The 18668-nt window shown below is 39.8% G+C and overlaps 2 protein-coding genes across 2 annotated transcripts in view; one reads left to right on the top strand and one right to left on the bottom strand.

The window, feature by feature from the left end:
* Positions 1 to 1101: 1101 nt before the first annotated feature.
* PEX13 (peroxisomal biogenesis factor 13) lies at positions 1102 to 5617 on the bottom strand. Its single transcript, XM_065739462.1, has 4 exons — positions 5415 to 5617; positions 3471 to 4168; positions 2910 to 3035; positions 1102 to 1963 (listed from the first exon to the last, which is right to left on the bottom strand). Exons 1-4 carry the CDS (start codon positions 5486 to 5488, stop codon positions 1668 to 1670), a joined length of 1194 nt encoding a protein of 397 aa, XP_065595534.1. The 5' UTR covers positions 5489 to 5617; the 3' UTR covers positions 1102 to 1667.
* Positions 5618 to 5802: 185 nt separating this feature from the next.
* PUS10 (pseudouridine synthase 10) overlaps positions 5803 to 18668 on the top strand; it is a 28275-nt gene continuing 15409 nt past the window's right edge. The window contains exons 1-4 of the mRNA XM_065739460.1: positions 5803 to 5979; positions 7484 to 7750; positions 8917 to 9003; positions 16680 to 16714. Coding sequence (XP_065595532.1) covers positions 5854 to 5979; positions 7484 to 7750; positions 8917 to 9003; positions 16680 to 16714 — 515 coding nt within the window. The 5' untranslated portion in view covers positions 5803 to 5853. The remainder of the gene's footprint in view (positions 5980 to 7483; positions 7751 to 8916; positions 9004 to 16679; positions 16715 to 18668) is intronic.

The raw sequence follows: 18668 nt of genomic DNA, 5'->3' as shown, positions 1-18668 counted from the left end.
GAGTTCAGTTTCGCTTTTCCCATTTGTTTTTTAAAGTACTTCTTCCTCTTCCTCTCCACTTGAAGATCTAACAACTAGTGAAAATGATATCTCCCAATACCTGACCACAGCCACTTATTCTTGTTGTATCAACAGGCACTTGGAGGATAATTAAAAATCTGAGGATCCAGCAAAAGATGCATCTTCTCAGCCATGCTACCTGAATAAAATTATGCTGCCCTCAATTTTTCTTGTCCATTTTGCTGAGATGTCTAAGAACAAGGTAGAAAACACAATTAAAGTGTAAATACTGAAAGTTTTGCTAATACACAATGTGTGTTGAAGATCTCTACAGAAACAAATTGAAACTACTGGATCAGTTAAGCAAAAGCACGTATCCTACTTTTTCCATCTTCAAAATTAGAACTGTATTTTCATGTTTTAGTAAGTTTACCCACTCCTCTAACCTTTAGAATGCGTGCATATATATATTCCACAAGGAAAAAGGTTTTAATTATCTCTCCTTCATTAAGAAAAATTGTATTTCGATACAGAATGCTCAAAGACCAATATGAATAAGATATTACACACTGAACAGACTTAATGCTTTTAAGGTTCTTGATAAACCAGAGCTCTCAAGTTGTATGGGCTGACATAACATTTACCACCTGGCATTTACCATGGCAGTGTAAAAGATATACCTCCAAGAACTTAGCTAACTGGAACACCTAAGTACAAAACATTACATTTTCTTTGCCACTCAACAGAATTCTGTAAACTCCCCCCTCTCCAAAAGATTACTTTTGACATTCTTTAAAACAAAAATAAACAGAAAAATGGAAATGAGATGCAGTAGATGGTAGGCTACTGATAGGGAGTAATAGGCTGCAACATAAAATGGGCTAGAAGTGATGCTAAATTAGCTTACCATAACAGGGAGTGTAAAAATAACTGACCTGGAAAGTGCTTGACTAGATGATGCCCTTTATTGTAACATTCATTTAATAAACAAAGCCTCGTTGCTTTTCTCTTTTAATTTCTAATCTCCTCCCCTTACAGTACCTCCTTCTCTTTCTCATTACCCCTTTTTTTTTTTAATTAAAAATAATAATAATAATTAAAAAAAAGCTAAGTCTTTGTGACAGAAGCCCTACTTCTTACCAAAAGCAAGCAAGCAACTGAGAACTTGTAATTGTTTCATTGTGTCACCTAAATCTCTAGCAATCCTTAAGAGGGTAACAATGCACTATTACTAGAGTATTTTATCCTCAGCCTCCAGTTCCAGACATTTCACAGAAATCTACTTTCCCTTTGCACATCAACTGAAGTGGCATGTTGTCAAGCTGATGTTCCAGTGAAGACTGGACATTAATTTTTATTTTGATTTTATCAATGGTTTGTCAACTTAATGAGAACAGGCCAGCTCTTATTTCCCTGTTTATAGCAGAGCAAACAAACACCTCAATTCTTCTTGGCTCCATATCTTAGAGCTACTGCAAGGTGGTTATGTAGTCATTAATATACAGTCTTAAGTGAATCAAAAAGAAATAATACAAATTTGAGCAAGAATTTCTCCATCCTTTCACCAGTCTGGTACAAGCCCAGTGTTCTACTACAACATAGATTTTAAACATACCCTAACTTTTACCAATAAAACATCATTCAATTCCTTTGTTGAGGAAAGTGCATTAGAGTTCCTGTTTCTCTCCACTAACCACAGTGGAGTCAGATGCAACAGGAACTTTATTACTTCCTACAAAAACAGAATCAAAAGCAGCTTCCTGTTCCTCTAAAGTCACAGCAGCAGTGGATCCTCTAGCAGATATCCCAGTGAAGGATGGACGTTGCTCTGGAATCCTTTCCAAATCCACTGTTTTCCTCCCTCTTCTTTTGCCTAGTATTTTGATATAATTAGCTGGAACAAGTCCTGTTGTTTGACCATCATAACTGGCCAAAAGCCAACCACGGATTTTGGGTTGTTGGTCTGAAGAAGAAAACATAAAAGCATTAAGTTACAAAGCGAATCAAAATATACTGCAGAGGAGGCACAAATACACAAGGAAGCAGAGGACAAATAATCACAGAGAAAATAACTCTGTGATAAAAGAGAAATACGAATGACCACGCAAGAGAAATGACTAGGATCTGTGTTATGTGGTGTTTTGAAGTGCACTGTGAAGCTGAAATTGTTGACACCACCATACTGCAAATGCCTAAGGATTTTCACAGTCGTACAGCAAATACGAAAAAAGGATAGCGACGAAGGTAACCACAAAGTACTCCCTGAGTGTAGGTGAATACCCTGAAAGAATAGAACCCACACAATATAGTACCCACACAATTTAACAAGGATGGACAGCATATTTTTGGATACATTATCCAGATGGTATAAAGACAATCTGTAAATTAGGAATGGCTCACCCATCACTGAAGGTCGAGGCTCGCCTAGAACTCCACAGGGGAGGGATCTCCAACAAGAGACCCTTCCCCAGTGGTGGTCAGCCCTTAAATGGGTCTAGGTGAGGTGGAGCCAGACTCCACCCCTTCTGGTCACACAGGTGCATTGCCTTCACCTGTGCTCCTGCAGCTGACTCAGTGCTACCTCAGGTGATCCATCAGTGGTTCAGGACCTGATTCAACAGTTCCCATACACTGAGTAACATTAGGCTATGTCATAATTTAGGGAAATTGAACACAACTATTAAATAATATTTTTTACAACACATTTAACAAAAAGTGAAAAAAAATCAATAGGTACAAGGAACTGGGTCAGAAAAAGGTGCTTTGTTTTCACATTTTCACGTATTCCCCCTGCCCCTTATCCTTCAAGGCCCCCCCCCCCCCCCCTCCACACACACACACAATTTCAGACTCAAACTACATGACTTATTTGACATATGATTAGAGAACAAACAAAATTAAAAGCTTACCTCTAGGTGCTAATTTTAGAATGTCACCAGCACGGAAGGAAATTTCCTCTTCTGAGAGAGCACTGAAGTCATATTCTGCTCTTCCAACTACATGATCATCTTCTCCACTTGCCCAGTTACTAGATACTGTTTCCAAAAAGAAATTAAGAACTTACTTGCTTTGAATTTTATGGCTGGGAGGTTTTTTTGTTCTTTTTTTTTTTTTATTAAAAAAATGAGAGAAGACACCTTAACACCTTAACTGACAGGACTAATAAAGTCAACATTTTGTGAGTCAACCTAACCAATAGCTTTTCCTTCTTCCCCAACTACCACATTTAATAGAAAGGAATCATGACTTTGGAATCATATAAAGTGTACCATTAAACTGAATCTCAGTTCAACAGTAGGCTATTTATACAGGGTATTACTTGTACCACATGCTTAAAATTCAGTGTCGTATCCCAGAATCTATAGAATTCCATTACTAAAGTTTAAGATTAATCTCTATACACATGATAACTAAATGAACAACATACTCTGTGCTTCTCATGATTCTCTCACGCTGCAGATCATTTTTACCTGATTCTTCATCACTGTATGTAGAAAGCAGTTTCCAAATCAGATAGGGACCTCCCATAATAACAGCAAAGAACAAGAAAATAGGCCAGGATTTTGCTGAGTTAGCTGCCTTGTCTTCAAGACCAGCACGAGCTACTGTCCCCTGACTTTCAGCCCACAAATCCTCATTCTCAGAGCTCTTCCGCAGACCCAGTAATCGCTGTAGACGTTGGTAGAGATATCTTATAGTTCTCACTAAAGCAAAAGCTGAAAACACCTTTGTGAAGTGTACTTTGAGGCGGGAGAAGTGATTGGCTACATCCAACACAGCTCTGAAACTGTTGTACACAGCTGAAAAGGTAGCGTCCATCATCATGCTGACTGAGGCAAACGCATGCACGATACTCTCAATGGACTGAAATGCACCTCTGCTGCTCTCTTCAGCCTGCTGAACAAACCTGCTGGGAGGAATATCATCTGTACGAAAGCGGTTATAGCCTAAACCACCATATCCATAACCGTACGGACTGTAGCTTCCATAAAAAGAAGTTCCATATGAACCATAGCCTGAAGTAAAAGAACTGCTATATGCTGGCCGTAAAGTACTGAGACTACTGCTTCCTGTTTGCTGCGATGGTCTTGGCAAAATAGGTGGAGGTATCCGTGCAACTGTGGGCTGTCCAGGTCTGGTCAGCAAGTTGTCACCCAAATCAGGAGACCTAAACAAATTCAGACAACCAAGATCAGAACTCAAAATGAGATTATATTTTCATTTTCTCCAGCATTCTTGAATAACCCATCAATATGACCTTGCGTTTCGGTAGGGCCAGGTTGAAGAACCTGGCAGCCAAACACCAAAGCTAAACACTTGAATCTAAAACCGTTAACAGTTGGCAGAGAGATGTACCATGAACTCATTTACTTTTTTTTTTTTTTAATTTAATAAACTTCTAGCCCTTTGCAACCTGTAAGTTTCAGCCAGTTTACTTTGTAATAGCTCCCTGCAAGTACTAGGTTGGCATCTGAATTCCATCAAGTGGTTGTCCAACTACTGCTGTTTTCTATACTGAATCACATTTGCTTTACTACTTACACGTATGACAAGGAACAACTTTCCCCACAGCAAAATGTAAGAGGTTTACCTAAAGTGAAGCGTAATATTTATATCTTTACACTGTTTGCTTCTTCCAAACTAGACTTAACAGAAGCAAAATTAAGAAGTTACTACCACAGAAGATGGGGGTACCCCCCCACCCAAAACAGCTTACGACAGCTCACTTTTAAGATGCTTGGAGTAAAGTAAAATGGGCTAGATAACATCATAAGAAAAGTTAACATCAAACCTCACGCTCAGCAAGCTTCAGCCTGCAATGAGAGCATAAAGTTTGTCAGGATGTTACAACCAGCATCAGGTTGGATGTAACCTTTAGCCCAGTTTCGGCTCAACCTAGAGCACCAAGTGGAAAACAAGCCCGATCTTCAGCCATCAAGCTTTCCTTGATTTCTCATTTAAGTTGGTTTGGCACAGCGTCCTTCCGAGTCAGTACACTCTGTTTTCTGGTGGAGAAGACATTCATCTTTCCATTGCTAGGGACGGCAACACACAGCCCCTCTCCCACGGAGAGCACACACCGCATCCTCGGGAATGAACAACAGCATTTTTTTCGCACTGTGGCAACACACCCAGCTTTGCTAAACACGTCCGCCTCCACCTCCTTAAGTCCTCGGCTCTCCACAGACTGCCGCTGAGCCCACAGCACCCTTCCAGCTGACGTTCCCCCACACCCTACTCCCTCTCCGAAAGAACGGCCCCACACCGCCCCGCACAACCCGGCCCGACACAGCCCTCGGTCGTCGCTCGGCCTGACGCCGCGCCAGGCCCGACCTTTGAGCTCGGCCGCCCGCAAGGGGCGAAGGCCGACCCCGCCGTGCGCGGAGAGGCCCAGGCTCGGAGCGCACACTCACTGGAAGGCGGGCGCCACGCCGCCCGCCAGTCGCCGGTTCTCCCAGGGCTTGGGAGGCGGCGGCTGCGAAGCCATCTTCGCCTGTCCGCAGCCCCGGCCCGCCGCGCTCCTCCGCCCGCCCCCAGCAGGCGGCAACCGCAGCGCCGAGCGATCGAGCCGGCGGCCTTCCGGCCCCGGGCTCCGCGTTCCGCCCCTATCGACGCGCTCCGCCCCGCGCGGCGCCGGGCTGTGCCGCGGCTGCCGCCTGCGTGGGGCCGTGGCTGCGGGCGGGCCGAGCTGTGGGGCGGCGTGCGGCCTGCTGCTGCGTTGGGCTTTAAGGGGCTCTTCCCTGCACCATGGCTACCTCCCTGGGAGTTGAATGAATCCCTCTATTCTCGGTTTGCTGAGTTGCGTTTATCGTTAGCCTATTTTTTTGTTTGTTTGTTTTAGGGTTATCTAGCATGTCTTCTCTAACAGAAAAGGACAGACCGATTGTTGAGCTGTTGCTGGGCGCTGGCACGTGTCCACGATGCATATTCAGGTTCTGCCGTGTGGGATCACAGACGCTTTATAGACATCCATGCAAGGTTTGTTCATTGTGTTATTTCTAATTACAACTCGTGACCTTGTGAATGCAATATTATTTGTACACTTCTTGGAGGAGAAGGATGTTGTTTGTATTCTCAGACTCTGCTCGCGAGGAAATCTCTTTACAAAATGAGGCAAGAGAAATGACTGCTAAACTGTACAAATCTGAGGATCTACAGTAGTGGTGTAGGATAAGAATTGCCATGAGTTTGGTGTTCAGTTCGTTAAGTTGCTGTACGTTCCCTGGAAACCCCTGTCAATAGGACAGAGCCACTGTTCCCTCCTTCATTTTTCCATTAATGCAGTAAGTAGTGAAGGGGCTCTACATCGCTGCAGCTGATTCAGGGAAGGCACCAAACTTTCTCGCCTCATGCTTCCTCCATCTTCCCAGATCAACCCTCAGAATCAACCCTCAACTGAAGGTTGTAGCAAAAGAATGGCACAGGTGAAGCATAACTCCTTGGTCTTCATTCAAACTACATTACTAGGCACCCTGTTTAGCTGACCTTCCTGATGAAATTCACCATTCTGCAGATTTTTTCCCAGTTGTGCACAATGAGTCTTGCCTGTGTTCTTATATGATATGCTTCTCAAATTGTGTTTGGCTATTTGTTCCTCCACCATATTCATTCTTAGAGTTCTCATTATATAGGCCCATTATTTCTATGTACCTGGCCTTATGCTTGTGTTTTATGGTGTTTGCCTTGATTGTTTCGGTTTCATTCAAATCTAGACTCTTCAGAATCCTTTCACATCTTTCTTATCCTCTTTCATTTTCCTGTCAATCTGTTGGGAAGTGTTCTGTGTGCCTTCTGTCATTCTTTTGCAGCTTTACCCCGTTTTCATCTGAGTTGCAACAACACAGCAATTGCTGTCATTGAAGATGTTTTAATAAATCTTTTTTCTGAACCATGTGTTACCTCTACCTGTCATCCTTCCTAAATTTCAGATATCTGGTTAATTCTCTCTCCTCACCGTCGTATCCGTGAATATTCATAAGCCTCTCATTACATGAATGAATGTGACATGTACTTTGTCATGCATGTTTAATTTCACCATCCTGTTTTATCTGCTCTAATTTTCTTCTCATGGTAGCCAACTCTATTCATCATCTGGGCTAATTCTGTTAGAGGAGTTTCTTAGGTAGTCTGAATGGCAAAAAGGCAATAAACACCTATTTCTTTTAATAGTGGTGAGGCTGAAGATAAATGCATTTCTGCAAGTAAAATGTTTCCAGTGTTCTTGGACAGTAAAGTCTGTTCAGTGAAAATCATTTTTTGGGGTAACATTTTGACAGCTTGGAGCTTTTTATTTTAAAATGTATATGTAAAGTACACCAGAAGTGTCTTTTTGGTATATTTTACAAGCTGTTAATTACATACACAGAGACTAAAGCTACGTGTGGTTTCTTCTGCCTTTTAAACCTGTGTTTGTAAGTGCTTTTTACGGCACTGAGTAAAAGAGGAAAAGTCAACAACAGTAGAATCCTTCCGTTTGTGTTAGGATTTGTTGAAGGATTTGAAACAGTTCCTGAAAGGGAATCAAGAAAAAGAAGACACAGCTTGCTTTGATGTAGCTGATCCACCTTGTAAACGATTCAGACTTGGATACACAGAAGAAGGGCCTGACAATCTGAACCAGGATGAAGTGCTCGGTCAGATTCCTTTGGATAATGATCATAATGCTGCTGTGGAGAACTTGGCCATGGAGGTTTGCAGTGTGTGTTTGGGAATCCTTCAGGAGTTCTGCGAGATTGACTTTGTTAAAAAGGTAAATTGTCAGTTCTTAATCTATATGTGTACTTTTTAGCTTTTATGTGTTGGGGCCTGCAGTGTAGATCTAGTGATTAGAAACACTGTACAGTTAAACAGTTGAAAAAGGGAGCAAACCAAACTGAAACATTTACCTGTTTTGGATATTTGAGTTGTAGATGGTGCCATTCAGCTATATACTGCTGTCATAGCATTTGCATACCTATTCTGCAGCTCGGAAATAACATTTGTTTCTGTGACCATGTTTTATCTGAGGTTTGGTATAATGTAACTTCAAAAACAGCAGTATATGTACAATGGAATGACAGACAGGAGCATATTTTTGTAATTAGGCTAGCAGCTTAGAGTACAAGTGAAACCTCACTGGAAATGATGATCTCTTTTTGTCATGTAAGGCAAAATGAGGAAGCATCATATGCTGTGCTATTCAGTTTAACTGTATGTTTCTAATATAGGAGTGTTTCATTACCACATAGGACTATTTAGAAAGCTGCAAAGGAAGAAAATATGTTTGATGGTACAACAGATAGTGAGGAAAACCGGAGTATGGACACAATGCGTGTTGCAGATATCATCTCTAAACAATACAATTGCTTATGCAACAAACAAAAATATTAGTTAGAGAATGCATGCCATTGCATTTGAGATGTTCAACTGAGTTTTGGTAGAAACAAATTTGGTTTAATACCATGAATAGATCTAAAAACAGGGCTATGGGAGCATAGTACATAGATTCTGTTGAAATGCTGGATGCTTCTTTTTTTTGTTTCCATTGGAAGAGTGCATACATTTTCACTGAACCTACTTTTAAGACTTGTTTCAGAGTTATGCTCTTTTGTAGCAATGGAAAATCTCACAAAACTCTCGTGTGCGAGCTCATTTATTAAGGCACCACAAAACCTGATTCTCTCAAGGAAATCTCTTTATCAGAGGTGCTGATTTCATCCTGAAAGCTAATAATTAGCCTTTATTAGCATTCATTTTATTTTTTTCTCCATGTGTGTTTAAGCTTCCTTAGGGGTTAGTCTAATTTGTATGTTTGGCATCTATCTGAATGCATATTAATATGGATTCTCAGTGTTTATGCTAGAATAAATAAGATCCTAAAAAATTACCAACTCTATTCCATTGCTGTAGTTCAATATTAAAATTCTTCTTTTCCAGATTTGTGAAAAGGTTAATTCTGCTGACTACCAGTTCACCAGTTTTGTATTTTCTGTGTCACTACCCCCACAGCTTTCTGTCAGGGAGGTAAGTTTTTGTAGATATTTCTTCATAAATTAAACACTTATTAAAGAAGATAACTGGTGAAGGTACAGGCTGGAGGTAGTTTGATTTTTAATTGCTGTTGTTCAAAAAAAATGGCAAAGCTTGCTGGAAGTGTAGTCTGCTCTCCCTTTTTGCTAAGCATTGTATTAATTAATAATGTATCTGAGTTTTCATTTAGCCTGGGAGTTACTTTACATCCAAAAAATAAAAGAGGATCTTAGAGAAAGAACAGCACAACTGGTGCCTTTCCTGAAATAAATAATAATAGATAGCTCAGAGTAAGAATGAAGAAGTTTGTAGATGAACTCTTTAACTTCACAGCATTTTAAATGCTGTAAAAATGCATATTTTGGTGGTCACCCGTCTTTGGCATTGTTGAAAGTCTGGATTTTGAACACTGCAGTTGTTGTAAAATACTGTTTTGATATCAACTCCTAACTTAAATTGTTAGAAATTGTTAACTTAAATTTAAGTGTTAAATAGTTTATTTTTCAGTCATTTAATAAGATCGTGATAGCATGGATGCATATGTACCCCTGGTAATTTTTTTGAAGATTGAGGGGGAATATTAGGCCTATTAAAACTTGATTGGTAATTGATGTTTTACAACGTTACCTTGCTTTCTACAATGAAGTGATGAAGCAATTCAGAAATTCTCTTGTAAAAAGCAACATGTAACTCCTTAAGATAGATGCCTCCTGTACTAAGACCTAGCAGTATAAACCTGAGTGAATATGTCAGAGAGTAGTATAGATCCACTTGGATTTGCATGTAAGTCTGTGATGAGGTTAGCTGTCATTCTGCACAGGTTGTTGTGTTCAGCAGTATTGTTAGTTCTTACATCTCAAGCAAACACCAGTGTAGTACCTTGTGCTGATGTATGTTCTGATTACACATCAGACTGCCTACTTCCCATCTGAAACAAAGCACCATTGTGCTGGTCACTTCGGCTGCAACTGTGTCTGGCAAAATAATGCCAGAGCAAAATGGCTCTTTCTTTCTGTCTTACTACTCTCATTTCATTTTATCATCATCCAAGAAATGAGATTTATTAAAATACAAAAATACAATACAAAAATAAAACCCCCAAAACTGCAGCAAAAAAACCTCAATACTTTTAGGCTAATTAAGTATGTGGACACGTGCATGTGTAGAACTCCAAATGCTGATCAGAATTACCTCAAGTTTGTGCTCAGAGTTAACCAACGCAGTGTAACCTTTAAAATAGAGAGAATCCCTGCTATTTCCAGGGTGCCAATGACTGCATCTTTTCAATTTCCAGTTCCAGGAGGGAACTTTTATTCCTTGTAGTGTCTGTGAGGGAAAAAGAAAATGATAAACTCAGTCTTTTGGCTTGAGTCTCAACTGCAACTCTCTTGTTATTAAGCTTTTAATTCATTCCCATTATTCATATGTGGCTTGACTGTTATAGTTTATCTAGCTTTAAGATATATATTTTTCCTCGTAGCTTATAACTAAGAGGTGAGAAAAGAAAAATCTTAACTGTGAAGCAACCTTCTTATGGGTCTTTACCATAATACCTCGGTAGAGGGTGTTCTTGCATTGCACTTCTAGCTTACTGCTGTTCTGCTCTGAACAAGTAGGGCGTTTCTGACTGCTTTGAGGCAGTTTTGGCTGCAAGTGGAAGCAAAACCTAATAATATGCTTCAAAGAATTCGTCTTGCTGATTGAAATCTTGATGATGCCCTGAGATTGTGGAATGGGAAAACTATCTTGGCAAGTGGATTTAGTAGAAACACAGATTTATTACTTTATGATAACTCTCTTCTAAGTGCAGTAAATTATTAACTTAATGAAGAGAGTGAAATGATGTAATTCTTAACCTGTCCATCTGCTCCACATGAGGTTTCTTGTTCTTACGTTCAAGCAAACAGAGAGTACTACAGTGCTTGGTACACCCAAAGCACTAAAAGATAGGATTTGGGTCCAGAGTTGAATAAGATGAATGAATGGGAAGCTCCAGAAATATATTTGTTCTATTTGGAAACGGTTTTGAGTCAGCTGAGAGCTGCATTAGAAGGTTTCTTCTGTTGTTTTTATTCCATGTCCTCAGCCTTGCCAAATGCTAAATCAACTGTTTGTATAGTTGTGCTCTAACCAAGGAGGTGAAAATGGTTGATAGCGGTGGTGAGAAAGAACTTACTTAAAACCTTAGGGTTTCGTTTACCACCTTCAATAATTTTTGCTAAAACCTGTTCCCACTTTATGGTTACAGGAAAGCAGCAAGTGATAGAAGTGGGTGTATTTCAAGATGCTTTGTGTTGAACTTTTGTTAAATATTGCTTTAAAGTTTTTGAGTTGCATTCTGCAAGAACATACATAATTTTAGAATAAAAGGGCACCCCAGAGATAGCCCTCCTCCTCCCAGTGACCTTCTATATGACATGCAGATTTTCTCAGAGTTACTTTAAAAAAAAATAAGGAACTGTCTTTAAATACTACCTTCAACTAATTTGCCAGTTGTCATCCTGCTAATCCTAAAACGTGGGATAGGAACTGAAGAAGAGAGAGGCATAAAATGCATGTTTTCTTAGTATTTGTATCTGTAGTGCACAGAAGTTATCACTTCTTTCTAGAAGTAGGATGTTTGATTGAAGTAAATCATAAATACAGGAGTCTTGAGTTTATGTTCCCATTATAATATGAAGGGAGTCATGCCCTTCAAAAGCATGACTGTTAGCTGTGTCTGTAGTCTCAGTTGTGATCTGTCATCCTCATACTTGCTGCAAGGACCTTGATGCAAATAGCATGTGTAGTCATTACTCCCTGTAGGGCTGTGTATACCTCATCATGGAATTCCCCATCTCTAAGCTCTTCTCTAATACGGAGAAAAAGTGCTGTGGATGGAATTGCACATGGTGTTTCAACAGTTGCCACTGTGATTCCTCAGATAGCATCAGAATAATATCCTGCAGCTTGTAATCAATACAGTGCCTGTGCTAGTGTATTTCAGAAATATGTTTGGTTTTAAGTGTTGCCCTGCAGGCTTGAGTTCTGTAATGAGATCTTTCATTTTCAAACCACTTCACAAACATAATGTAATTATGAAGTAGAGGGATCTGATCCCCTGCTTTGCATTCAACTGGGAAAGGGCAGAGCTGAGGAATTAAGGCACGAGTAGAGGGATTGTTTGAATGTGATTTATAGTTGGGGATCTTTTGACTTGTGTACTCACAGCACCCTAATCTACTGTTTCCTCTTAACTGAAGGAAAAAGTAATTTAAAATCCCCTTTAATTATCTTTAACTTTGAAGTCAGTAGAGAGGAGGAAAAATTTGTCCTGTGGTCTTACTTTAGCACGGTTAGTAGCACGCATAAGTTTTCTCTAGTTTCCGATTCTGCTCTCATAAAACAAGGAAAGGGAGTGAGATTGGCCACCCAACTGATTACCAAACACACTGTGTGCTTTAAATCAAGACACATATGATTGTTTAAATTGGTATTTTTGGTGGCAGACTTCTAGGCATGGTCATATTCTCTAGTTTAGATATACGTTCAAGGAAATTCAATTGGAAACTCATTTTATTTATGATTTTACTCAAGCAAGCTTGTAATATACCTCAAGATATTTTGTGAAGTAGCCTTATTCATACTGTCTACATATGCAGTGTAATGAATCACACTGAATTTGAGTAAACAGTATTCCATCAACACTACTATATAAATTTTGCTCAGTAACGAGCTGATGTTTGTATTACGTACAAAGTCTGTGTGGTTTCTCCACCATCTCTCTTTCCCTGTAGTACTTCTGGCACAGTTTTTAAGGTTCCCTCATTCTTTTAGATGTACCAAAGGAAGACATTTTTTTAATTGAATTCCTCTGTCAGCATATTAAAATTGTATATGACGTGTTTCCTTCTGATTTCAACCAAAAGATGATGTGCTCTTAAAAGTTTGATACGTTTTCCAACCTCTTCCTTATTTCCTTGACAAAATACGTTATTCTGATGTAATTTAGGCTAGAGGAAGCAGTTAAAAAGGAAAGTTGATCTTCACTACTTGGAGATATGAAGTGATTTTTGTTTATTGTGTGTGATGGTTGTATGACAAGTGTATAGGGTCACCTTTCTCTGACTGTGTTAGCAGTCTGCAGTCCACTGGTTGGAAACTACTGATCATAATTTTCAATTATTGTTGTTTCAAGCCAAACAGCATGACTTTGAAATTCAGCTTCTGTGAGAATGGTGAGATTGGATGTTCAGACCACACGTAGACAATACTGGATCAGTTAGTCATTATACTGTCAATGTGCTGTCATTGTTATTAGTAAAGGAAGAACAGAGAATAGTGTTGCTGCTTCATTGTAAGGAGTTTTTAGGGGAGTTTCTTTTATTTTTTCTATTAATTGCCTTTGCACTGATAGGCACTTCGTTGAACTGGAAACCTTATGCAGATTTTCTGTGTCCTATATCAACTTTACAAGAACTGAGGACCCCTTGGAGAAGCCATTTGAGGTCAAAGTTAAAATTCTGGTTAACTTCAGTTTAGTAAAGTGGGTTTTCAGTGTGACTGTCCCTCTTTGTTCTGCCCTTGTGAGGCCACAGAGAGTACTACATCCAGGTCTGGGTCCCTCAACAGGGGAAAACAGGAGCTTTTGGAGAGGGTTCAGATGAGGACCATGAAGATCATCAGAGGACTGGAGTACCTCTTCTATGAAGAAAGTCTGAGGGAGCTGGGCTTGTTCAGTGTGGAGAAGAGAAGGCCCCAGGGAGATCTTGTTACAGCCTTGCAGTATTTAAGGAAAGATTATAAATAGGAAGGAAATCAACTTTTTACGTGCATAGACAATAACAGTACAAGAGGGATGGTTTTGAACTAAAGGAGAGGATATTTAGTTTAGATTTTGGGGGAGTTTTTCACTGGGAGAGTGGTGAGGTTCTGGAGCAGGCTGCCCAGAGAGGTGGTGGATATTCTGTCCCTGGTGATGTTCAAGGCCAGATTGGATGGGGCCCTGGGCAACCTGATACAGCGTCTGATCTAGTGGTTTGGCAACCCTGCCTGTAGCAGATGGGTTGGAACTAGATGATCTTTGAGGCTCCTTACAGCCCAAGCCATCTTGTGATTCTGTGCAGGGCATTCTTAATACATTGCAGAGTGCTTAAATCACTGAAAAATTAATAAAAAGAAGCAATACATCATCATATGGGATCGATATGTCAATACAAATCGGAGTGATTCTTTGCTTTCCAGAGCAAAGTTTGGGGAAGATATGTTTTTTGGAAGCTTTGACATGAACAGTGCTCACTGGACGTCTTTGATTTCGTTTTCCTTTTAAATTTTGTTCAAATCTGGTAGCATTGCACTGATTTGAAGGCTGTGGCTTCTTTGTGCTTACTTTTCTATTTTTCTGTTATCATTTCTTAGCAGTGGTAATTTTAATTCTCCTTTCGACCTCTGGTACAACTATTGTTAAATGTTGTACTGCTGAGTCTCATTTGTTGGTTGTGACACCTAAGTTCAAAATCCTCTTTCTTGGGCAGAATTGTCTTAAAGAAGCCTGCCACGTTATGTTTCTTGAGGTATGTAAGGCTGCTGGAGATGGGCAGCAGAGCATGAGAAGTATTTATAAAGCATGGATTGAAGACAGGCGTTAGAGGAGGTTGTTCAGAGAAGTGCAGCAGTCTTCCTTACTGAAAGTTTTCAAGACCTGATTGGATAAAGCACTGTGCAACCTTGTCTGATGTCATAACTGCTTGTGCTCTAAGCACAAGGTTGGATACAGTCCTTGTGACATCCCTGAACTTTTTTATGGTCTCTCATGTAAAGCAAATAGTGTTTCTTGGAAACTTTCCATTCAAAGTAGTATATCTGGAGCTGAAGAAGTGGTTCTTCATGAAGGATTTGTACAAAACAACAGAAGGTCGGTTGGGAAATGAAAAGGAGACTATGAGGTGGAGTCTGCTCAAGATCCTCAGATCAGGTCTGTTTCCTTTGTATGGTATGGAATAAATAATTGTTAGTGAATCTCAGTGTTGGTACCAATAGACCTTTCAGCTTTCTAGTAGTAGTATTTCCTTCTGTTCTTTGTCTTTTCCATGTTCTGCTTGTGTCTCCTTAACTAAGTGGTGTGCTCTAAAAGGCAATCCTCAGGGAAAGGGTTCATGATTACCTTAAGAACAAGTATGTCGTTTATTTGGTGTTGGTTTTGTTGTTGTTTCTTTGTTTTTTTTATTACGGATGCTAACTCTGTTTTGTTGTTTTTTGTGTTTATTTCTTTTTAAGTATACCAGATCAAATTTCAAATACCATCTATTTAGGCACTTGTTTTCATTTCTCTGTATGTTCTAGCTGCACTTGAATTAGGCTATCAGTTCTAGTTACAGTGTTAATAACAGGTTTCAAAGTGCTTTTATTGCAACCTGATTTGTTTTTAAAGCTAGATGGGATTTGAGGGGTCTTGATTGTCCATTTGTAAACCGATGTCTTAGAAATGTATTCATTTTGTTTCAGAGATCTGGGACTTCCCATTGCTTTTTGTGTCATTTCCAGGGTCTCTCTGGTAGCAGGCTGAATGCTCATAGTACTCAGTAATACTGATTTGGTTTTAGTTTAGCCAAATGTGCAAGTATATTCTGTATCACTAGGAAAGTTTTCAAAAGGGGTGGAATTTTTTTAGTGCTGAACTAATGCTATCAGCAAGGGAAGCCTAATTTTTTGCCATTGTAGGATGGAAACAGACTTTAGCTTTTTCTGTATTCAGGATTTAAACTTGTAGTGTTTATAGATACTGCAGTCGCAACAACTTCAGCTTTACCTGCTTATCTTCAATTAATTCTCAAATGGAAGAGCTGTTCTACAAAAAAATAAAAAAAGAAAGAAAAAGAAAGTAGGGAGTTATTTTGCATTTTTACGTGTTTCAGCGTATATACTTGTTCCTTCAAAATGTAGGGTGAAATTTCAGGTGTGATAAATGGAGATGTAGAGGAAGAGCACATAAACGTGAGAGCTTTTTCGAAGAGTTAGAGAACAGGGAGAAAAATATGACAGAATAGCTTTGGAAGGACAGTGTTGACTAACACTTCAGAAATCAGCAAGTGGAAGAGAAAAATACCAAAATGTTCAAATATTTGTGAAACAAGAAAACTTAGCTTAGCATAATGGGCAAAAAAAATTATCTTCAGGTCTTTTCCTCTGACAGCTTTTTGTTGCCCACAGTTCCACATATGTCAGATTGTCCTAGGAACTGATTTAAATTACATAGGGTATCTCGTGTGAGGATTGTACACTCTCTCTGCCATGTAATTATTTGTTTTGCAAATGTGTTAAGCTTCCGATTGATATGATGAAAAATCGATTAATTTTTCTACTCCCCAAAAGCTTACGTTTGTTTCTGTGAGTGTAGTGTTGGGAGAATGAGTAATAGAGCAAGGAAGAGCTCTTACATGCAGAGAAGGGGAATTTTAGTCAGGCTCTGAAGAAAAGAACAAACACTAATTTTATCTTTTCACTCCTAAAGCAAAAGCCAACTTTAAATCCTAATTCTTCCTGACTGAACTGTGTTTTTCTCAACTGTAATTTATTATTGTTGTTATTGTTATTATTTTGCTAGCAGTTTCTCAAACCGTTGAAGTTTTGAGCTTTAATTTCACTTGCATTTTTTCTCTCTCTTCTTCGTGGGCTTGGCTGATGACATACAGCATGCTGCTTGGCTGCTGGTAAAACAGGAAACGGGGTGAGTAATTTCTTTTGGCAGCTCTCACATCATGTCTACTAGAGTGTCCCAAAGAGTCAGTGAAAGCAGAGGTACTCTTAGTATGACTTCTTTTCAGCATAGTTGACGTGAGATACTACTTAATGCAGTGGACCTCCTGCAATATTTATGTTAAGAAAAATTTTTGAGCAAGCAATTCATGTCGTATTTTAAGATCAAAACAGTTACTTTCATTTAAGGGTACTTCAACTAACAGTTGTGGAATATGTAGAATCACTTTCGTATGTTCTTGGCTAAGATTTCAATTTACTTTGTATGTTTAAAGCTATTCAAAATTAAATTCAGAATTGGAATGTGCTATATTGATATATATTTATATTAATGCTTTATATTAGCTGAGCAGTGCAGTCGACACATTAGAGGGAAGGGGAAGCCATCCAGAGGGACCTGGACAGGCTGGAGAAGTGGGCCCATGTGAACCTCATGAGGTTCAACAAGGCCAAGTGCAAGGTGCTGCACTTGGGCAGGGGCAACCCCAGGTACTTATACAGACTGGGGGAAGAACTCATGGAGAGCAGCCCTGCAGAGAAGGACTTGGGGGTCCTGGTGGATGAGAAGCTGGACATGAGCCAGCAGAGTGCGCTTGCAGGCCAACAGTGTCCTGGGCTGCAATAAAAAAGGAGTGGTCAGCAGGGAGAGGGAGGTGATTGTCCTCCTCTACTCAGCTCTTGTGAGGCCCCATCTAGAGTACTGTGACCAGGCCTGGGGCTCCCAGCACAAATAAGATGCAGAGCTCTTGGGAATGGGCCCAGAAAAGGGCCATTAAAATGATCAGAGGGCTGGAGCACCTCTCCTATGAGGAAAGGTTGAGGGAACTGGGCTTGTTCAGGCTCTGGGGAGACCTCATTGCGGCCTTCCAGTACTTGAAGGGAACTTATAAACACAAAGGGGAACGGCTGGTTACGTGGGTGAATAGGAATGGTTTTAAACTAAAACAGGAGATTTAGGTTGGATGTTAGGAGGAAGTTTTTCCCTCAGAGGGTGGTGATGCACTGGATGCCCAGAGAGGTTGTAGATGCCCATTCTTGGAGGCTGGATGTGGCTCTGGGCAGCCTGCTCTAGTGTTTGGTGACCCTGCCCATGGCAGAGGAGTTGAAACTAGGTGGTCTTTGAGGTTCTTTTCCACCCAAGTCATTCTATATGATTTTTTGTTTTGCTTCGTTTAATTCTCCATAGCCTTTGCTGTCTGTCTGGTAAGACCTCTTTGCTAATTGTACAAATATTGAGCAGACAAGAGGTTAATTTTATAGTCTTGTTATGATATTATTGTCATGTTTACATAATGCTTACAAGGGATAAGGTGGCATCTGGGTTGTTTTTTGTATCCTAGTTTAATCTTAGTCAGTTTCTTATCTATCTGCCTTGTATTGTGGTTATAGCTAGGACGTGGCATTTCAGTTTGAAGTGGAGGCTGTCTGTACAATTGTACAGCTTTTAATGAACATAATGGTTCTGAGATGGGTCATGATACCATCTGTGAACCAGAATCTCGTTATGCCCCGAAGACAAATGAAATACAGACCTTTTCATTTTGCCACTCTATGAGGTTTAGCTTACATTAATAGTGACTGAAAATTGTTAGTCCGATAGTGGTGAAAGGTCAGATAGTAGCATAGTGAGAGCAAGTTACATACCTCTCTTTTATCCTCAGTGTTTTGAAAAGAAATTTAAATGGGTGATTATTTGTCTAATCCAGGACTCTGTTATTCCCTGCCAAATGAGAACATGCAGAGCCACTCTGAATGGATAAATTGTGTTTGTGGCAAGAAGAAAGAAATCCATTTGTCTCCAAGTTAGCTGAGGATACTGGATTATTCTTTGGTGGAAGCCATCTGGAACGGAAGTAGAATTTCAAGATATTCATAGAAAGCCAGAGTAAAAGATGAATCTCTTCCTATTTTGAGACTAATTTTAA

This window comes from Cyrtonyx montezumae, unplaced genomic scaffold (assembly GCF_038088225.1).
Source record: "Cyrtonyx montezumae isolate F1298 unplaced genomic scaffold, pur_monq_1.0 scaffold_24, whole genome shotgun sequence".
NCBI classification, from domain to species: Eukaryota; Metazoa; Chordata; class Aves; order Galliformes; family Odontophoridae; genus Cyrtonyx; species Cyrtonyx montezumae.
This window is presented reverse-complemented; position numbering and strand designations above follow the sequence as displayed.

Excerpts from the sequence above, each read along its gene's own strand:
- PEX13 (XM_065739462.1), bottom strand. The coding sequence starts at position 5,488 with ATGGCTTCGCAGCCGCCGCCTCCCAAGCCCTGGGAGAACCGGCGACTG. Across the intron at positions 3,036-3,470 it reads ATACAGTGATGAAGAATCAG|TATCTAGTAACTGGGCAAGT; the intron begins GTAAAAATGATC and ends TTTTGGAAACAG. Across the intron at positions 1,964-2,909 it reads TCTAAAATTAGCACCTAGAG|ACCAACAACCCAAAATCCGT; the intron begins GTAAGCTTTTAA and ends TTTCTTCTTCAG.